The sequence below is a fragment of the Schistocerca serialis genome, chromosome 3 (assembly GCF_023864345.2).
Source record: "Schistocerca serialis cubense isolate TAMUIC-IGC-003099 chromosome 3, iqSchSeri2.2, whole genome shotgun sequence".
NCBI lineage: Eukaryota > Metazoa > Arthropoda > Insecta > Orthoptera > Acrididae > Schistocerca > Schistocerca serialis.
Window position 1 is genome coordinate 677,981,142 of NC_064640.1, and position 19,485 is coordinate 678,000,626.

General features: G+C 37.4%; 1 protein-coding gene across 1 annotated transcript in view; it reads left to right on the top strand.

Annotated features, from left to right (window-relative positions):
• Nucleotides 1–14,284, top strand: part of LOC126470557 (RNA-binding protein 12-like) — a 107,563-nt gene extending 93,279 nt beyond the window's left edge. Inside the window, exons 4-5 of the mRNA XM_050098495.1 lie at nucleotides 2,819–3,041; nucleotides 11,875–14,284. Of these exons, the coding sequence (XP_049954452.1) occupies nucleotides 2,819–3,041; nucleotides 11,875–12,241 (590 nt within the window). The 3' untranslated portion in view covers nucleotides 12,242–14,284. The remainder of the gene's footprint in view (nucleotides 1–2,818; nucleotides 3,042–11,874) is intronic.
• The last annotated feature ends 5,201 nt before the right edge of the window (nucleotides 14,285–19,485 follow it).

The window sequence follows — 19,485 nt, forward strand, 5'->3', positions numbered from 1 at the left end:
GTGGCATTGTGATCGTGTAAGTGTATTGAGTGCTTCTAGGTCTGTGTTACTCCATTTCACTACTCCAAATGAGTAGGTCAATATTGGTATAGCATAAGTATTTATAGCTTTTGTCTTGTTTCTTGCTGTCAATTCTGTTTTCAGTATTTTTGTTAGTCTTTGTCTATATTTTTCTTTTAGTTCTTCTGTAATATTTGTATTATCTATTCCTATTTTTTGTCTGTATCCTAGATATTTATAGGCATCTGTTTTTTCCATCGCTTCTATGCAATCGCTGTGGTTATCCAATATGAAATCTTCTTGTTTAGTATGTTTTCCCTTGACTATGCTATTTTTCTTACATTTGTCTGTTCCAAAAGCCATATTTATATCATTGCTGAATACTTCTGTTATCTTTAGTAATTGATTGAGTTGTTGATTTGTTGCTGCCAGTAGTTTTAGATCATCCATGTATAGCAGATGTGTGATTTTGTGTGGGTATGTTCCAGTAATATTGTATCCATAATTTGTATTATTTAGCATGTTGGATAGTGGGTTCAGAGCAAGGCAGAACCAGAAAGGACTTAATGAGTCTCCTTGATATATTCCACGCTTAATCTGTATTGGCTGTGATGTGATATTATTTGAATTTGTTTGGATATTAAGTGTGGTTTTCCAATTTTTCATTACTATGTTTAGGAACTGTATCAATTTAGGATCTACTTTGTATATTTCCAATATTTGTAGTAACCATGAGTGGGGTACACTATGAAAAGCTTTTTGGTAATCAATGTATGCATAGTGTAGCGACCTTTGTTTAGTTTTAGCTTGATATGTCACCTCTGCATCTATTATCAGTTGCTCTTTACATCCTCGTGCTCCTTTGCAACAGCCTTTTTGTTCTTCATTTATAATTTTGTTCTGTGTTGTATGTGTCATTAATTTCTGTGTAATGACTGAAGTTAATATTTTGTATATTGTTGGTAGGCATGTTATGGGGCGATATTTAGCTGGGTTTGCTGTGTCTGCTTGATCTTTAGGTTTCAGATAAGTTATTCCATGTGTAAGTGTATCAGGGAATGTGTATGGGTCTGCAACATAACTGTTAAATAATTTAGTTAGATGTGAATGTGTTGAGGTGAATTTCTTTAGCCAGAAATTTGCTATTTTATCTTTTCCAGGGGTTTTCCAATTGTGAGTAGAATTAATTGCTTGGGTGACTTCATGTTGCAAAATTATCACTTCAGGCATTTGCGGTATCATCTTGTACGTATCTGTTACTGCTTGTATCCACCATGCATGCCTGTTATGTTGTACCGGGTTTGACCATATGTTGCTCCAGAAGTGTTCCATGTCTGTTATGTTTGGTGGATTGTCTATTTTAATGTGTGTGTTATCTATTGTCTGGTAAAATTTCTTTTGGTTTGTGTTGAATGTTTGGTTTTGTTTCCTTCTATTTTCACTTTTTTTGTATCTTCTAAGTCGTTTGGCCAATGCTTGTAATTTCTGCTTCTTTTCGTCTAATTGCTCTATCACTTCTTGTTGTGAGATTTTACCTAACCTTTTTCGTTTTTTTTCTGACATTTCATTTCTTATAAATTGTGTTAGCTGTCCAATGTCATTTCTCAGTTTTTCTATTCTGATCTGTAGCCTGTGTTGCCATGCTGGTTTTGTGGGTTCCTTCTGTGTGTTGGTTGCTTCTGATCTCTGCCTAGTGTGTATATTTAGTGTAGTGAGTGCTCCTATATAAACCGGTAGTTGTAACTCTTCCATAGTTGTGTTTTCATTTATTTTGTTGTGTATGATTGTGTTGATAGTTTTTATTGTTGTTTTGATTTGTGGGTTATTTGGCGGTCTATGCAAGAATGGTATAATGTCTGTATTTGTGTCTTTGTATTCTATATATATCAGCTGAAATTTTTCTTCTATATCTAACATGTGTGTCACTTCGTGTTCTATTTGTGCTTGTTCTGGTGGCTGTCTTAAGATTTCGTTTTCCTCTGTCTGTTTAATTGATGCGTGTTGTTCTTTGTTTGTTTGCTCTGGGATGTTTGAGTCCATTACTGTATTTTCTTCTTCTTCTGATTGCACATTATTTTGTTCCAGTATTTGTTGTACTTGTTGTTTGATGTTTTCTAATTCTGACTGGGGTATCCTGTTATTTTTGATTATTACACGGATCTGATCAGCTAGTTGTTGTTCTGTTAAAAATTTTAATTCTGGGTATCTGGTAATAAATGTTGTGTATACTTGTGATCTGTATCCAGTTGTGTTGGTTCCTAGGTTTGTTGCTTGGTAATAACAGAACATGAGGTGTCGATTAACTTCATCTGACCATCTCATCCTCTGTCTTTGTTTTCCTTCTAGGGTGGTTGCAGGAAGGATATCCTGCAAAATACCTCTATTTGGATTTGAATCATTTTCCAGTTGGCTAGCAGTGTCGTTACCATTGTGGGCGGGCATAGGGTTCAAGCATCGTCCCCGACCATGATGGTGCTTGTCCGAGGCTTCTTTAGTTCTGTCCTGAACCAACTAATCACACTAAAAGGGGGGTTAACCCTATTAGTGGTTTTTTCTTTTCGTCGCCTTTTACGACTGGCAGAACATACTGGAGGCCTATTCTTTTCCCGGGCCTCCACGGGAATTATTATTATTATTATTATTATTATTATTATTATTATTATTACTGTTCTTATTATTTTATTGTTATTACTCAAATTAGTAAGATAATATGATCTTGTTACAGTGGTAATATGAAATAAAAAATAAAATAAATGAAATAAGTAAATAAATAAACTTCCTGCTGTGATGTATCATGCTTGCTCTGTTATTATTGCAGTTCATTCAGCGAAAGAGGTAGCAGGAATTTACCGTGAACCCAGTTTAGATCCTTACACTCAAACTGCCGCAACACACAGTGCATCAAAGGACTTACACTACATGGTCCAGCCACAAATGCAGTCAAAATCTGTTCCTCCAAGCACAGATATAAGCTCATCCAGCTCTTGCAGTGATGAACCAGACACAGAATCATGCCAGAAGTACAATGGAACTGTACCAGTGTAAGTAGGTTTCCTTGATGGACTATATCATCGTCTCTGTGTTGTAATTTTGAGTAACAACATTAGTAAGAAATAATTAAAATTCAAGTCAGAATTTCTCAAGTGATTATACCATACAAAATAAATTCATACAATAAGATATTTATCTATTTGTTAGTGCAGAAAGATATTGCAATATGTAAGTTGTTCAATACAGAATGGAAAATAATCAGTTTGCTTAAACTGAATAAAACCTGATGAAAATTAATTAAATCTAATGAGTAGTGCTATGTGGACAATATTGATCAAATATCAGTTAAGATTTCATGTTAGATTCACTTATGTTCATTAAGGTAATGTCTGGTATGAGGCAAACATGAAATCTACCATAATAAACAAATATAGATTCATACACCTAAATCCATATTCTGCAAACCACTGTAAACTCCACATCAGAGAGTACTTCCCACAGTACCACACATTAGAATTTCTTTCCATTCCATTCATATATGGAGTGTGGCAAGAATGACTGCTTAAATGCCTCTGTGCAGTTTCTGTGGGAGTCCCTGTAGGGACAGCGAGCCAGTTCTTGAAATTTGGAAGCTGGCTTCCACAGAAAATTGATGTCTTTTTCCAAGTGTCCAACAGATCACTTTTTCCACCATTTCTCTGATGCTCTCTTGCAGATCAAACGAACCAATGACCATTTGTGCTCCCCTTTTTTGTATACATTCAGTATCTCCTGTTAGTGTTAGTTGGTACTGATCACACACACTTAAGCAATATTCTAAGATGGTACACACAAATATTTTGTAAGCTTTTTCCCAGTAGCCAGCTAGTGAACTGATGTCTGCTATCTGCTTTACTTATGACTGAGCTTATGTGCTCATTCCCCTTCATATCCCCACAAATTGTTACACCCAGACGTTTGTGCTGGTGGACAGTTAGTGACACATTGATAATGTAGTCATCTTTGCATCTTGTGAAATACACATATTTAGATTTCTGAACATGTGAAGCAAGTTCCTACTGCACCATTTTGATGGTGTATCAAAATGCGACTGAATATTTGTGCAGCCTCCCCCCCCCCCCCCCCCCACCCAGATAGTGCTTCATTGTAGACAACTGAGACATCTGCAGAAAAGTATGAGGTTCCTATTAAATTGTCTGCTAGGTCATTAATATACAACATGAACAGCAAGGGTCACAACACACTGCCTTGGGGGATGCCAGAAGGTACTTCTACATCTGCCAAGGCATCCCCATCCAAGAAAAAGTGCTGTGTTCTTTAGTCCAGTTACAAATTTCATTTTATACTCCATAAAACTGTGATTTTTGTTAAGAAACATTGGTGTGGTACTGGGTCAAATGTTTTTTGGAAGTCAAAAAATACTGCATCTACATTATTACCTTGCTTCATAGCTTTTAGAATCTCATATACTCATTTTTTTAAAATGAGGACTGTTGGGTTCTCCTCATTTATGTATAAACTAGTGTTGCAAAACAGGAGTACCTAAACCTGGCAGGTAAACCTATGTCACACCTGTAGCACATTATGTTCTGTGTGAATCTTACAGTGCTTGTTTCCAGAAGAAAATTGAATCTATATTTTTATTCCACAAACCACTTTACTATGAGTAGCAGATGGTACATTACATATTACTATCTTCCCACCCTCTCCCAAACCAGACCACCAACTTCTATTCCTTTCACAAATGACGATGGGAAAAACTAATGTTAGCAGCTGAAGTGACTCTTTGTCTGTATGAAGCCATGCGCTTGTGTCATTATTTTCTTGATAAGACATCCACAGCTGTTGTATATATTATCAGTCATGAATATATATGTGCACCATTGATGAACCCTTCCATTGACTTTATCAGTGATCACAGTTGATGGCCTCTCAATACACTGTTTGTATTTAATGTCAGTTCCCCCTTATGCAGACTTCTTAATGAGCTTGTGCACTTTGCGGTTTTTAATTGTGCAATTTATGTACACCTTCTGTAACTTTTCGTTCAGAGCCTCCTTCACCAAGAATTCAGTAACAGTATGTGTGGGACCGAGCGAGGTGGCGCAGTGGTTAGCACACTGGACTCGCATTCGGGAGGACGACGGTTCAATCCCGCGTCCGGCCATCCTGATTTAGGTTTTCCGTGATTTCCCTAAATCGCTCCAGGCAAATGCCGGGATGGTTCCTCTGAAAGGGCACGGCCGACTTCCTTCCCTGTCCTTCCCTAATCCGATGAGACCGATGACCTCGCTGTTTGGTCTCTTTCCCCAAAACCAACCAACCAACCAGTATGTGTGGGTCCCCAGAATATCTTGAATCTTTGTGGATTTCAAAACTTTAGGACCACTCAGAATTTAGAAGAGCCTGAAAAGATAATGACTTCAGTGTGTTGCGCAACATCATCCAAAAGGGAATGGGAGTTAATGCAATCTTTCTCAAAATGCACACATAAACAGTGAATTCTTTACTGAGATATGATATTTTTGTGACTGTGCCCAAAGAAACAGCCCAGGCGATCAAGAGCATGTCTCCAACTTTGCAAGCACAGCCAGTCTGAATCCCAGATTCCATTCATATTTCATATAAAATCTTAAAAGTGTGAGGATGAGCTTCAATTTTGACAAAAGCTTACAACCACACCTTTTTCCAGATGGAACCAAAATTGGCTGTGTCAGTACCAAAGAATACAGCTGCAAGAGTGCATCTGTTTCAATATTATAACATGATGAAGCAATAGTACCTCCAGTCAAAGGACATCTTCATATAACTGCTTAAGAAGATAGTCTTGAAGTTTATAGCTAGATTATTCTGCTCCATTATCAGAGAAAAGTCAGATCTCATGAAATGGGTGTTACACTATGTCACTAAGTAACTATGAAGGAATAACGCTAGGAATGATGATCAGCTACCCACCTACATGTATAATGGTAATGCAGATTCTCATTAATTGCATTCAGACTGGATTCAAATTGTGCCATGCCCATCATAATTTTAAACCAAATAGAGGCATCAGTCCAGGAGACTATCCCATGCAAGTAATGCCCAACACCTTATTGGAATATTTTTGACCTGAAAAGAGGCTATGTTATCTCTCCTAAGAACAGCATCATTGCTATCTATATGAAAGTGGTCTACAACAGTCCTCCCCAATTCGTTTTACTGATTATTCTTCACTGAAAGATATTTTCACTGGGAAAATAGAGAAACTTTCTCAGGTCACTTGAACTGGGAAAGTAGTGTGCCATGTTCATTATTTGTGTACTGATTTTATTCCCAGCCCCACAACTGTTGAATATCAGTAGCAACTAATGATCAAGAAGCTGGAAGAGTTGGCATGGGCTAAAGATTTCAGTTGATCATAAGAGAAACCTGTGCATGCACTTTTAATATTCATAACTGTTTTCATTTTCCTAAAATAGGGCTGTAAGACACTTTCTTAATTTAAGAAAAAGTATGTGGAATGCCTAGAAATGAGTGTCTCAGATGCCATGAATATTTTACTGACAGGATTTGGGCTGGAAAGTATTCCTGCTTCACACAGTTTTCATGTTATTTGTGAATCACTTACAGCTGCTCTATGAGTGATGAGCACCTTTTTTTTTAAGTTCCTTGGTGCTGTCAACAACAATGTCATTAAACTGGGCATGGGAGCATACAAAACAAGTCCTGTATCTAGCCTACAATGGTTGTTCAATAAGTAATGCAACACATTTTTCATCTCAAAGCAGGATGGTTTTATTCATGATATAAGTACACCATATTGTTCGCCAGTTCTTTGGCTACAAAACCCTTTGGTAAACATAATCTCTGTTCAGTTATATGGCCTTATGCCATCTTAATGTGAGAGCCTATATGTGTCATGGTACCACTCTACTGGTCTGTGTCTTAGCTAAGTTATTGCTACAGTGATAATTTCCCCATCATTGCTTTAGTGCTTTCTACAGATCAATTTTTTGTGGACCAGTGAGATGGAAATCAGTAGGAGCAAAATCTGGGCTGTAGGGCAGATGAGGAAGAACAGTCCATCAAAAGTTTTCTCAAAATAGACTTCAGAATCATTTCATCATGAGAGATGCCATGACTTTATCAGCTGAGGGTACTGTTTGGAACTTCTTCATCAGAGGAAATGTTGTATGGTGCCACTCCATGGATTGCTGTTTAGTTTCAGGCTACAAGTGGTGAACCCATGTTTCAATCACCTGTGACAGTGTTTGGCAAGATATTGTCACTGTTAGGCTCATAACAAGCAAGAAAAATGGCACAGATGTTCCTTCTTTTCTCTGTATGCTATGGCACAGATGCTCCTTCTTTTCTCTTTATGCTCTTCAGTTAGGTGTTGAGGAACCGAGAAAGTGCAAATTTTAAATACACAAACAAGTGTGTCACTACTACCAACAGAGATGTCAACATGTGCATTGATTTGCTTGATTGTTATTTATCAGTCACCTGGAATAAGAGTGTTCATACTTAGGAAACATTGCAGGAATTACAGCTGTGTGCGAGTGGTCTGTGTGTGGAACAGACTGACTTCTTTTCCTGGTTATGTTGACAATATATGCTTCACTGTGCTTTTATCCACTGTGCAGTGACTGCAGACATTCTGTAAATGCCTGTAATTATTAATGATGGTCTGGTTTTCTGTGAAAAGAAATTCACTGCCTGCTCTTTGCTTGGACTGGTTATTGTGCTGCCATCTACCAGGAGTTTCTGGAAATATATGAGATGAAATAGAAATGTTTAAAGTTACAATTTTTTAACCAAAACAGGCCTAGAAAAGAAGTGTTGCATTACTTATTGAATGCCTCTCATATTTTGATGCTGTCAAGTGCCCTTTTGTTACCCAAATACAGCTTTTCATGGTGTGAGAAGCATACAGAATCTGGTAACTCTCACTATCTGCTACTAACCCTTAGGGAAATGGCAGCAAGGGATATGAAAGGACACCAGGTGCCCTCAGTATGTATACCTGGGGGCTCATTCAACATGCTGAAGAGGCTATTCCAGCAGCCATTGAGGGTACAGGGTGCAAGCAGTTGCAGATTGTGGCACATGTTGGATCACATCAGAGGCTGCTACCCAAGTAGCTCACTGTGTGTGGGGAGCACACAAAGGTTTTTTAGATTAGGTGACTCTCCATGCAATCCACATAGTGATAGCCGTAAGCAACCCATGAATATCAGTGTAAGATTGAAAGAAATGCCTCCACAGGCCGGTGTATTACAATCCTACTGGTTAACTGCTGAAGCATTTGTAACAGAGTACCAGAGTTTGAAGTGCTCCTGAAAAGTGGTGAAACCTTAAAAAATACTACATGCAGAAAGCTGATTGAAAACTAAACTTGATACCAATGAGATTTTTGGGGAAAATTTGAGTGTATATGGAAAGGATAGGCTAGTTGGAAATGAAGGTGGTGTATTTGTCGCAGTAGACATGTGAGATTTTCTGGGCAAGACTCAGTATCAGGGGAGATCATAAAATGGTAACTGGATCCTTCTATCACCCACCAGACTCATCTCCTGATGTAACCAAAAACTTCAGAGAAAACCTCAGTTCACTTGTACGTAAGTTCCTGTAATCATTGGTGGAAACTTTAATAATCCAACAATCAACTGGGAAAATTAAAGTTTTGTTAGTAGTGGGTGTGATAAGATAACCTGCGAAACATTACTAAACACCTTCTTTGAAAACTGCTTAGAAAAGATAGTTCAGAATACCACTCATGATGGAAATATATTGGATCTAATGGCAACAAATAGACCTGATCTCTTTGAGGATGTCCACATTGAAACTGGTACCACTGACCATGATGTGATTGTGGTACCACTGAATACCAATGTACAAAGGGCAACTAAAACAAGCAGAAAGATATATATGTTCAGTAAAATAGATAAAAAAATCAGTAGTTTCAAATGTCAGTGAGGAACTTGAAACTTTCAGCATGGGGTAGGAGCATGTAGAGGAACTATGGCCCAGTTTTAAAAGAATAGTTGACCATGCACTGGACATATATGTATTCAGTAGAATGGTTCATAATTGGAGCGACCCTCCATAGAATACAGCCTCTGTAAAGAAACTTCTAAAAAAACAGAGACTACTGCATAATAGGTTTAAAACAAAGCATAGAACTATGGATAGAGAGTGCTGAATGAAATGGATTTAGCTATCAAGTCAGCAGTGCATGAAGCCTTCAGTGAATACCATAACAGAATACTTTCAAATGATCTTTCACAAACACTAAAGTAATTCTGGTCATATGTAATGGCTTTTAGTGGTGCAAAAGTTGGTGTACAGTCCCTTGCGAATGAAATGGGAACAGAAGTTGAGGGTAGCAAAGCAACAGCTGAAATGCTTTACTCAGTTTTCAGATGTTTCTTTACAAAGGAACCCAGGAGTATTGCCCCAATTGAACACTCGTACCACTGAAAAAATGAGTGAAATCAGTACTAGGGTCAGTGGTGTTCAGAAACAGCTGAAATCATTAAAACTGAACAAAGCTCCAGCACCTAATGAAATCCCTATCAGGTTCTATATTGAATTTTTGGCTAAGTTAGCCCCTCTTTTAACTATAATCTAATGTAGAACCCCAAACAAAAAACCATGTCCAGTAGTTATCAGAAAGCACAGGTAACATCTGTGTACAAGAAGGGTAGTAGAAGTGATCCACAAAACTACTGTTCAGTATCTTTGACACTGATTTGTTGTAGAATCTAAGAACATATTCTAAGCTCAAGAATAATGAGATATCTTGAACAAAATGACCTCCTCCATGCTAACCAGCATGGAGTCTGAAAACATCGATCACATGAAACTCGACTCTCACTTTTCTCACATGACATACTGAAAGTTTTGGATCAAGGCAGTCAGATAGATGCAGTATTTCTTGATTTCCAAAAAGCATTTGACTCAGTAACACATCTACTTTTATTGTCAAAAGTTTGATCACATGGGGTATCAAGTGACATTTCTGACTGGATTGAGGACTTTTTGGTAGGGAGGACACAGCATGTTACCTTGGAAGGAGAGTCATCGTCATATGTAGAAGTAACTTTGGACGTGCCCCACAGAAGTGTATTTGGACCATTGCTGTTCATGTTGTGTATTAATGACCTTGCAGACAATATTAATAGTAACATCAGGCTTTTTGCAGATGGTGCAGTTATCTGTAATGAAGTACTGTGTGAAAGAAGCTGCATAAATATTCGGTCAGATCTTGATCAGATTTCATAGTGATGCAAAGATTGGCAATTTGCTTTAAATGTTCAGAAATGTAAAACAGTGTAAGTCACAAAATGAAAAAAAGTTGTATCCTATGACTATAATATCAGTGAGTCACAGTTAGAATCTGCCAACTCATACAAATACCTGGGTGTAACACTTCACAGGCACATGAAATGGAATGATCACAAAGGCTCCGTTGTGGGTAAAGCAGGTGTTAGACTTCAGTTTATTGGTAAAATATTGGGGAAGTGCAATCAGTATGCAAAGGAAATTGCTTACAGATGACTCATGTGCCCATTCTAGAATATTGTTCAAGTGTGTGGGACCTGTACCAAATAGGCCTAAAAGGAGATATTGAATGTATATGGAAAAGGGTGGCAAAAACATTCACAGGTTTTTTTGACCTGTGGGTGAGTGTTACAGTGATTCTGAAGTAACTGGAGTATCGGACTCTTGAATATAAATGTAAACTCTCTTGAGAAAGTCTACTAACAAAGTGTCAAAAACCAGCTTTAAATGATGTCTCTAGGAACATACTACAAGCCCCTACATATCACTCACATAGGGATCGTGAGGACAAGGCTTGAATAATTACAGAGTGCACAGAAGCATTCACACAATTGCCTTTCCCACACTCCATATGTGAATTGAACAGACAGAAACCCTAATAACTAGTGCAATGGGACAGATCATCTGCCATGTACTTTAGGGTGGTTTGCAGAGTATGGATGTAGGTGAATAAATTGTTGCTTATCTGCAGACCAAGTGTACTACTGCCGTTCATGATCCAAAAGATCTAGTGCTGGAGAAAGTCATTTGATACTTAATGTGGCTCAGGCTAATCCCAGATATGGTGGAGTTCAGCAAGCTGTGCACTGCACAAAGCTTTTCCTAGAATACATTTTTTACTGTCTGACCAGTGCACATCTCCTCCTAGCCTCATAGGAATGATGTAGTAGTCTTCATACAACTCCATTTTGCATGTATCCATTAGGCATGTATGTACAACCCTAATAAATAGACTGATTGGAATACAGTATCTGTTATATACCATTCTTTATGCAGCAATTTTTAACACTCTGAATTTCACATATGAACACTCCCCCATACCCCACTTCACTTATTGTCAAATGACCTGTTAGTTTTGGGTAATAATGGTATGAGTATAAAACCTCTTCTGAAATGTTGTGTTATTTCAAGGCTCCTCCCTACTTTGATTCATGAGGATTTAAATTTGTCTCAGGGTGGTTGGCTTATTTTATAGTTTACATGATCAACAAGTCAGATGTGTTATTATTGTAACACATATTGAGCCTTCTTAATATCTTTTAAACTTATTAACATGTAAATATCTAGGGTATGTAGTTCACACGCAAGTAAAAGTGGAAAGTTTTAATAACTGTGCTGGGTACAATTAGTGCAGGCTAAGATTCTGAAATGCTTTAAACTTTATTATTTATGTGACAGGGCACTAATGAACTCCCTGTTGAATGTCTGGATCTGTAACCATCACCATTGCCATGATCTGTAGTTAAATTCATAAATAGTCCTGAATATATGTGTTTTTTGTCTTTTATGTAAAACTGAATAATGGAGAGCTTTATGACATCCTTGCTCTAATAGGCAGCCAATGGCAACATGGGATGGTGAACCATGTCCCGTTCATCACTGTCTGGGAGTGATGTCTCCACTGCCAATTGCTATGCCTGTGCCTGTGCCAGTGCCGCTGCCACCTCCAGCAGTGCTGGTGCCCGCTCCACATGGGCCACATCCCTTGATGCTGCAAGCAGCCTCACCTGCACCATCCCCTGCTCCCCTGCTTCCGCTGCCCGTACGAGAACATTTGCCGGCGGTTCAATTAGCACCTACAAATAAAGCAGCTGTGAATTCACATAAGTGTGCAGGAAAAGCTATTGTACTGTGGATTGTGTTTGCTGTTGTGGTTGTTGGAATAATATTAGCCATTATCTTGAAATTTGTAAGGATTTAGCAGGGGAACAAAACTGTTTGTTTCGAAGATCTCAGAATAGCAGGGAATAAGTAGTTGAACTTCACATCATAGATGGCTACTGGTTTACCTGATAAAAAGATAAGGTTAAGTATTGACACATACATAAGAGTGATTAATACCGAGAGCTTTTAGGCAGAAGTGAAAAAGTGATACTCGAGAAAGTATGTTACATTATAGAGAATGAGATTAATCAAAGCAAGTAGATATTTAAAAAGTATAAGATTTAATTTTCTCATTGGAATGCATATGTGACAGGAAGCTGTGGAAGACATTAGACTTGATTTCTATGCAACGTGGCAGGAAAACAAACTCCCAGGATTTCTGTGTTTATTATCAGAAAATGAACTCTTAATTTATTTGAAAATAAACTGTTTGTATGATAAGAAAATGTAGGAAACAAGTCACATTTTAGAGAACTTTTGTTTATTACATTATGGACATATTCTTTTAAAACATGAAGATAAATTGTAGTGATAACTTTGTGTAACAAAACAAGATAATTGTTTATGAAGTTAGACTTTAATTCCAGTGTTATACGTAATTTCTTGTGTAATTAAAAGTATTTCTGTTTTAAATTGCAGTTTTGGTATTAACTAATAAAGAGACTGAGAAGAGAATTTTTATAAGGATGTTCCATATCATGGTTGTATATTTTGTTGGTAGTAAATTAACAAATGTAGGATGTCCATAAGAAGAAAGGCAATGGGAAATATTATGGTATGAGGAGTCATTACTGGATACACCACATTTGCCACACTGCTTTGTATATAAATAACATCCTGGTGTCTGTATGTGTGTAAGATCTTAGCAGTAGAGTCAGTTATTTTACCTCTAGTACTGTAACACCATTGCAGTCTTTAAAATGGACAATATTTATCTCAGGTGATGTGAAAGATTAAAAGAACTAAACAGTTAACTGCACTGATATAGAAGTTTGTAGTATTTTAGGAGTTCTAAGTAAAAATGTGAATTAACATTATCACACTTCGGTCCAATTTGATTAATTACAGTTTATATTCTTTTTACAAAATTAGTACCAGAAAGTGTGGATATCACTGTGTTTGAATTTCTGTTGTACAGGTGATGATAAGTAACACGCATATTTATGTGCTGTTATCTGCAGACATACAAAATGTAGAAGAGTGGTAGTGTTACTATTTGTGGCAGTTATTCTCCATTGCAAATTAAATGCATTTTCTTGCTGATAAAAATCTTCACTCATATTTTGCAGCTGACTTTTGCTTGATAATCAAACTTTTTCTTATTTTGTTTTTGGTATTATCAATGGTTGAGAGAGACAAAAGTTTTGCATTTTTAATTTAATGGTTATTCTGTATTTCACAGCTTTAAAATATGTAGTTGTTTCCATTGACTGTGGAAAACAATAACTAGAAGTGAGATCATCTGTAAGATTGGTGTTTATAAGTACAATAAGAAAATAAAAGTCATCTTTGGTGACAGTGATTTTCTGGGAACTAGTTCATGGTCTAAAACATGTGCCCTTACTCATCTTCTGCAACTGCCTTTTTTAATTGCACAGTGCAGGTTTCCACAGCTGGTATTTAGATCTTCAGTGATATTGGTTTTCTAGGAATCAGGCCAACAAAGATATAAACACCAGCTGTGAATACCTGCATTGTGTGATCAAGTAAGTCAGTTGTCAAAGATGAGTGAAGAATTTTCATCTGTAGCAAAATTGTTGAAGATACATGAAGACAGGCATTTGATTTATTAAATTATGATTTATATATTTTAATAAAGACCCAATGAAGCAGTCACAAAATGTACTTTATTTCTTGAACTCTTTTATTCTGTCAATAAAATACAGGTAGTTTACCCTGATAACTGTTAGAGAGTATGTAGGCAAGCAGTTTTATTGGTGATCTGTTTTCTGTGCTCTTGCAGTACTTGTCAGCATAATAAAGAAATTAATTGTTTGTTACCTGCAACATGTTACATGTAACTTACAAATCATTGTACTGTGTAGTTATGATGTCAAGATTAAAGTTAAATTCAGACTGATAGTTTCATGAGAAACTTATTTCAGAAGTAACACATTTATTTGCATATAAATTCAAACCAATGTGCTTTAGGTTTTAATGTACCTAGGAATTTCATTAAAAAAAAAGTGACAGACAATGTGTTTAATTGTGGCCCAGATACCATGGATTGAAGAGAATAAAAAATGGAATTTATGGCCATTCAATAAATCAGTATGTAATACTGTAGTTACAATGTTACTTATAATCTGTCTTGATTGCAAAAATGTTTATTCACATGACAGGTTTCAGTTCCTGTAGAACCATCTTCACATCTGCAATTTCGGTTACAGGAGTAACCTGTCCACACATAGCAACCTTCACATGCTACGTCACACATTTTTTTATGTGACGCAGCATGTGAGGATTGCTGTGTGTGGACAGGTTACTCCCATAACCGAAATTGCAGATCTGAAGATGGTTCTAGGGGAACCGAAACTGGTCATGTGAATAAACATTTCTGCAATCAAGACAGATTATAAGTAACATTGTATAGCCAGTGATTGTGGTATCCCATCAGATATTATGTCTGTCTTAGAAAAATACTGTAGTTAGGATTTTAGTAAAATAAACTGCTTTGGCATTTACATCTACAAGGAGTATAACAGAAGATGTCTGTACCACAGTTTACAGTAACAGGAACTTAGCCACCGTAAATTCCAGAACCAAACAGGAAAATCATGCCCAAGGATAAGTTTATAATTTAGACCTGAATATATGAAAGACGAGAATACAAACATTAGGATTTAATGTCATGCTGACATTGAGATCATTAAAGATTCAGATTGGGGAAAGAAATCAGCCATGCCTTTTGAAACAATCTATCCTGCCATTCACATTAAGAGATTTACATAAATCATAAAAAACTTAAATCTGAATTGCCGGATGAGGATTTGAACCACTGGTCTGCCAAATAAGAGGCAACTGCCTTGCCAATCAACCATCTTGTCTGGTCTGCGTATATGAGGGCCTTTCCACTACTGTTAAATCTGTCAATAATAATAGTTGTTGTATAATGCCTTTTTTCATTTAGATTTAAGGTGTGTAGTTTGAGTCTGGAGTGAGTGACTGCAATTTTTTAACTGAGTGGATACTCAGCACATTTGTGAGAGAGTCTTCTTTGTACACAGTGGGCTGTTTGTGTTTAAACAAGAGTTCACATGAAAAAGATGTTCACTGGTTTTGAGATCCATCTTATATTGGGTGTCTCTTCTAAGATTCATCATGTGCATTTTCTCTGGTGTTTCAGCAGATATTTGCAATTTCGTTTTTTGCAGTGTGTGGCTGGAGTGAGACCAAACAAATATTGCTCATCACATCTTTCATAGGACACCCAGCATCAATGGAAAGTGTTGGTTTGTTTCCCATTAGAAACAAAATGATTCATCAGGTTACCTTCCATTCAAAAGGCTGTTGCACGCAGCGACTGTTATATTGAATTGTAAATAATAGATTTCAGCTATCAGTCGTCCTTTTTAAATTTTTATTGGCAGATCTAGATTTCAGCTAGAAACTAGCCATTCTCAATGCACTATTGTTTTTGATCAATGCATGTAATGCCTGTTGGTTGGGCTTCATCCGCAGTTCATTGGATACTACAGAATCATAATGCATTACATGCATTGATCAAAAACAATAGTGCATTGAGAATGGCTAGTTTTTAGCTGAAATCTAGAGCTGCCAATAAAATTTTAAAAAGATGATTGATAGCTGAAATCTATTATTTACAAAAGAAAATGATTTTTAAAACAGAATTTTACACACCCATTTGATAGAGCAGTCCCAGATTAGTCCAGTGCAGAATTCATTTTATCAATATTAAAGCAACAAATAAACAGTATTCCCGCAGTGACTTGCGTGCTGCCGTGTCTCACACTGATTGCTACTACCATGTAGCAGTGCTGCTCAGTCATTGCTGGAGTACCTGTTATTCATTGTGTTTTAATGTTCTTGTTAATACACACTGATAAAACAAATGTCACACTAAACCAATTTGGGGCTTACCCTAGTGAATACACATGTAAAATTCTGCTTTAAAAATAATTTTCTTTGGAACAGGCAACAGACTGATGCTTTCTGTTGACACTGGACATCACATGAAAGACATGATGAGTGGTATGTGTTTGGACTGACTCCAGTTACACACTGCAAAAATGAAATTGCAAATATCTTCTGAAACACTAAACAAAATGTGGCTGACTACTCTTAGGAGGGACAACCAGCATATAGTCACAAGAAAAATAAAAAAATCGACTCATAAACCTCATTTTTCTTCATATGTAAGTTGAAAGGCTTCCTTCCCACACATTCCTTTTACTCTCTGCAGGGCCTCCCCCCCCAAAGTGGTCTAGAGGTTTTGTGGAGTAAAGCAGTCATGAATCCAAAGATTGTTTTGAACGCCATAGTGCTTCCCTAGGCACGATCCTGTTGGAGGTGGTATGCCATTGCCTTCCTTCGACCTTTCAACTGACTTACCTGGCCAGTTATTGGGGCACCTACAATGTAATGTAGATTCCAGACCACAGTGTAACGTGGCATATTTAGCATCAATAAACATTCACCATCGAGTCACACTGATGTAACATAATATACATATCTATACAGTATGTTGTGACAAATCTTTCTCTCACCCTTCCAGCATTCTGCAAACTATATATTTAGTGGCTAATAACATGACCAAATAGCTTTGGTTGAACAATCCTAGGGTCTCTATAGAGAGAGGAAAAAAATGGGAAGCAAAGTTTGCAAATGTATCCCACACTTGTCTGATCACGCTTTTCTGAGAAAGCTTTATACAGATGAGGTGCATACAAAAGACTGAAAATGTTGCTAAGTTTTTGGACAATGTTCTTCCTTAGAACTAACTGACTAACAAAAGCACACACATACATATGCATGGCTATGTTGTCCTGCATGTCTACACTGTCTTGGTGCTGCAGTCCGACTAGGATGAGGAAGTGGAATGTGGAATGTGGGAGGAGACAGCAAGTAGACAGAGGGATAAAGGGAAGAGAGGCTGATGGCTGTGAGGGAGAGGGAGCAAGTGAACAGACAATGATAAAGTGTTGTTTGGCCACACATCAGAAAGGTCTTTAGTGCCCTTACAAAAATTTAACGAGACGAGTGTTGGTAAAACATTACACATGTATTCAGAGGTAAAACGTGTAATAAGAAACTGAAATTCTTTGGAAAGGATTAAAATAATGCAACATATAGCTTTGGCTGGATGATCACTGGAATAAAAAGGATGAGCCAGTCACTCTCCAATACAACAAACTCTCCAGTTTAAAAGTTTAGGCTGGATTCCAGATACTTCATAGAAGTTTAGAAGCTTTACTTCATTTGTCTCGTCATTGGCTAAAACAGGGGGCTGACCCCACCTAAATTTGTTTTTGCATTTTATCACAATATAAAATGCACAAGCATCACAGAGTGGGGGAGTTCTCATGACAGTGTATTAAGCCATGTGTCGGGGGACAATGTCCTATTCAGAGGCAGGTCAGGCTCACTACATCCCATTGGAGTGACTAGATAAGGTACAGCGCAGCCAGATATTTGGCTTCATGGACAATAGTTTATTGTTCATCACTGCCAGCCACTCCTTCTCTCATAGTTGGCTGGGTGTCTGACTCAATGGTGAAAACACAGCCTGCAGGGGCATCATGTCACTTTAAGTTCCCTACAGGCCTCCTGGACTGTTCTGTTTGCTTGCACATTTCCCCAGATCCCCTAGTGCTCTCGTACCCAGTAGAATGATATGTGGTTCCCATATTCTTTAAGGAGGGGTAGGTTGTCAGATATATTTTGTGTCATTTTTTCTGCCGGGTACATTTACTGCAGTGCAACACTAAGATAACATGAGAAACGTCTTGCTCTGAAGAGGCCCCTACTGCTCTAGCGTCTTTAGGATTGCATGGAGCTCTGCAGGAAATATGGTATATTCATTAGGAAGACAAATACCGAAGACATAGTTGGGTAATATGAATGAGCAGCCTAAAGAGAACCCTCGTTTTGAGTCATCAGTGCACTCAACTTCAAGACCATGATACCTATCTAAAATGTTATAGAACAAAGATGTACAGGTTAAATCTGGAGTGCAACCTTTCTTAAAATTTGCCATATCTAAAATAATTCTGGGCTTCTTTAAGATCCAGGTGGAAATCTGCTTCAGCCTTGCTGTAAAACTTTAAAATTGTCCGCACTCATTTCCTAGAGACAGCCCTTCATGTAAATGCCATAGGACCTCATTGCTCACTATTGATTAGAAAAAAGCCTTTCCATTGGTGGGTGAGCAACAGTATTGTTTGCAGATGTTTGTGGAATGTAGGTCTACATCTACATCTACATGATTACTCTGCTATTCACAATAAAGTGCCTGGCAGAGGGTTCAATGAACCACCTTCAAGCTGTCTCTCTACCTTTCCACTCTAGTACGGCACGTGGGAAAAATGAGCACTTGAATTTTTCTGTGCGAGCCCTGATTTCTCTTATTTTATCATGATGACCATTTCTTCCTATGTGGGTGGGTACCAACAGAATGTTCTTGCAACCAAAGGAGAAAACTGGTGATTGAAATTTCATGACAAGATCCCATCTCAGTGAAAAATGCCTTTGTTTTAATAATTGCCACTCCAATTCATATATCATATCTGTGGCACAATCTCCCCTATTTCACAATAATACAAAATGAGCTGCCCTTCTTTGAACTTTTTCGATGTCATCCGTCAGTCCCACCCGTAGCAATACTCCAGAATAGGGCTAGGACAAGTGTGATGTAAGCCATCTCTTTAGCAGAGCTATTGCACATTCTAAGTTTTTTGCAAATGAATTGCAGTCTTTGGTTTGCTCTACCCACAGCATTATCTATGTGATCATTCCAATTTAGTCAAAACTAGACATGATTGTCTTAATGGGATTTCCACGATCGTTCATTAAATAAAAATATGGCATTTCAGTCTTTTGATTGCTACTTTTTATTTTCAATGACTGGTTTCAGGCTAGCTGCCCATCTTCAGAATATATATTGCAGTTACAGGGTAACTTGTCACTACAGAACTATCGGTTCTATGTCATAACTAACTATCTGAAAATGGGCAGCTTGCCTGAAACCGGTCACTGAAAAAAAAAAAAAATAAAAAAAAATAATAGCGATCAAAAGACTGAAATGCCATATTTTTATTCCAA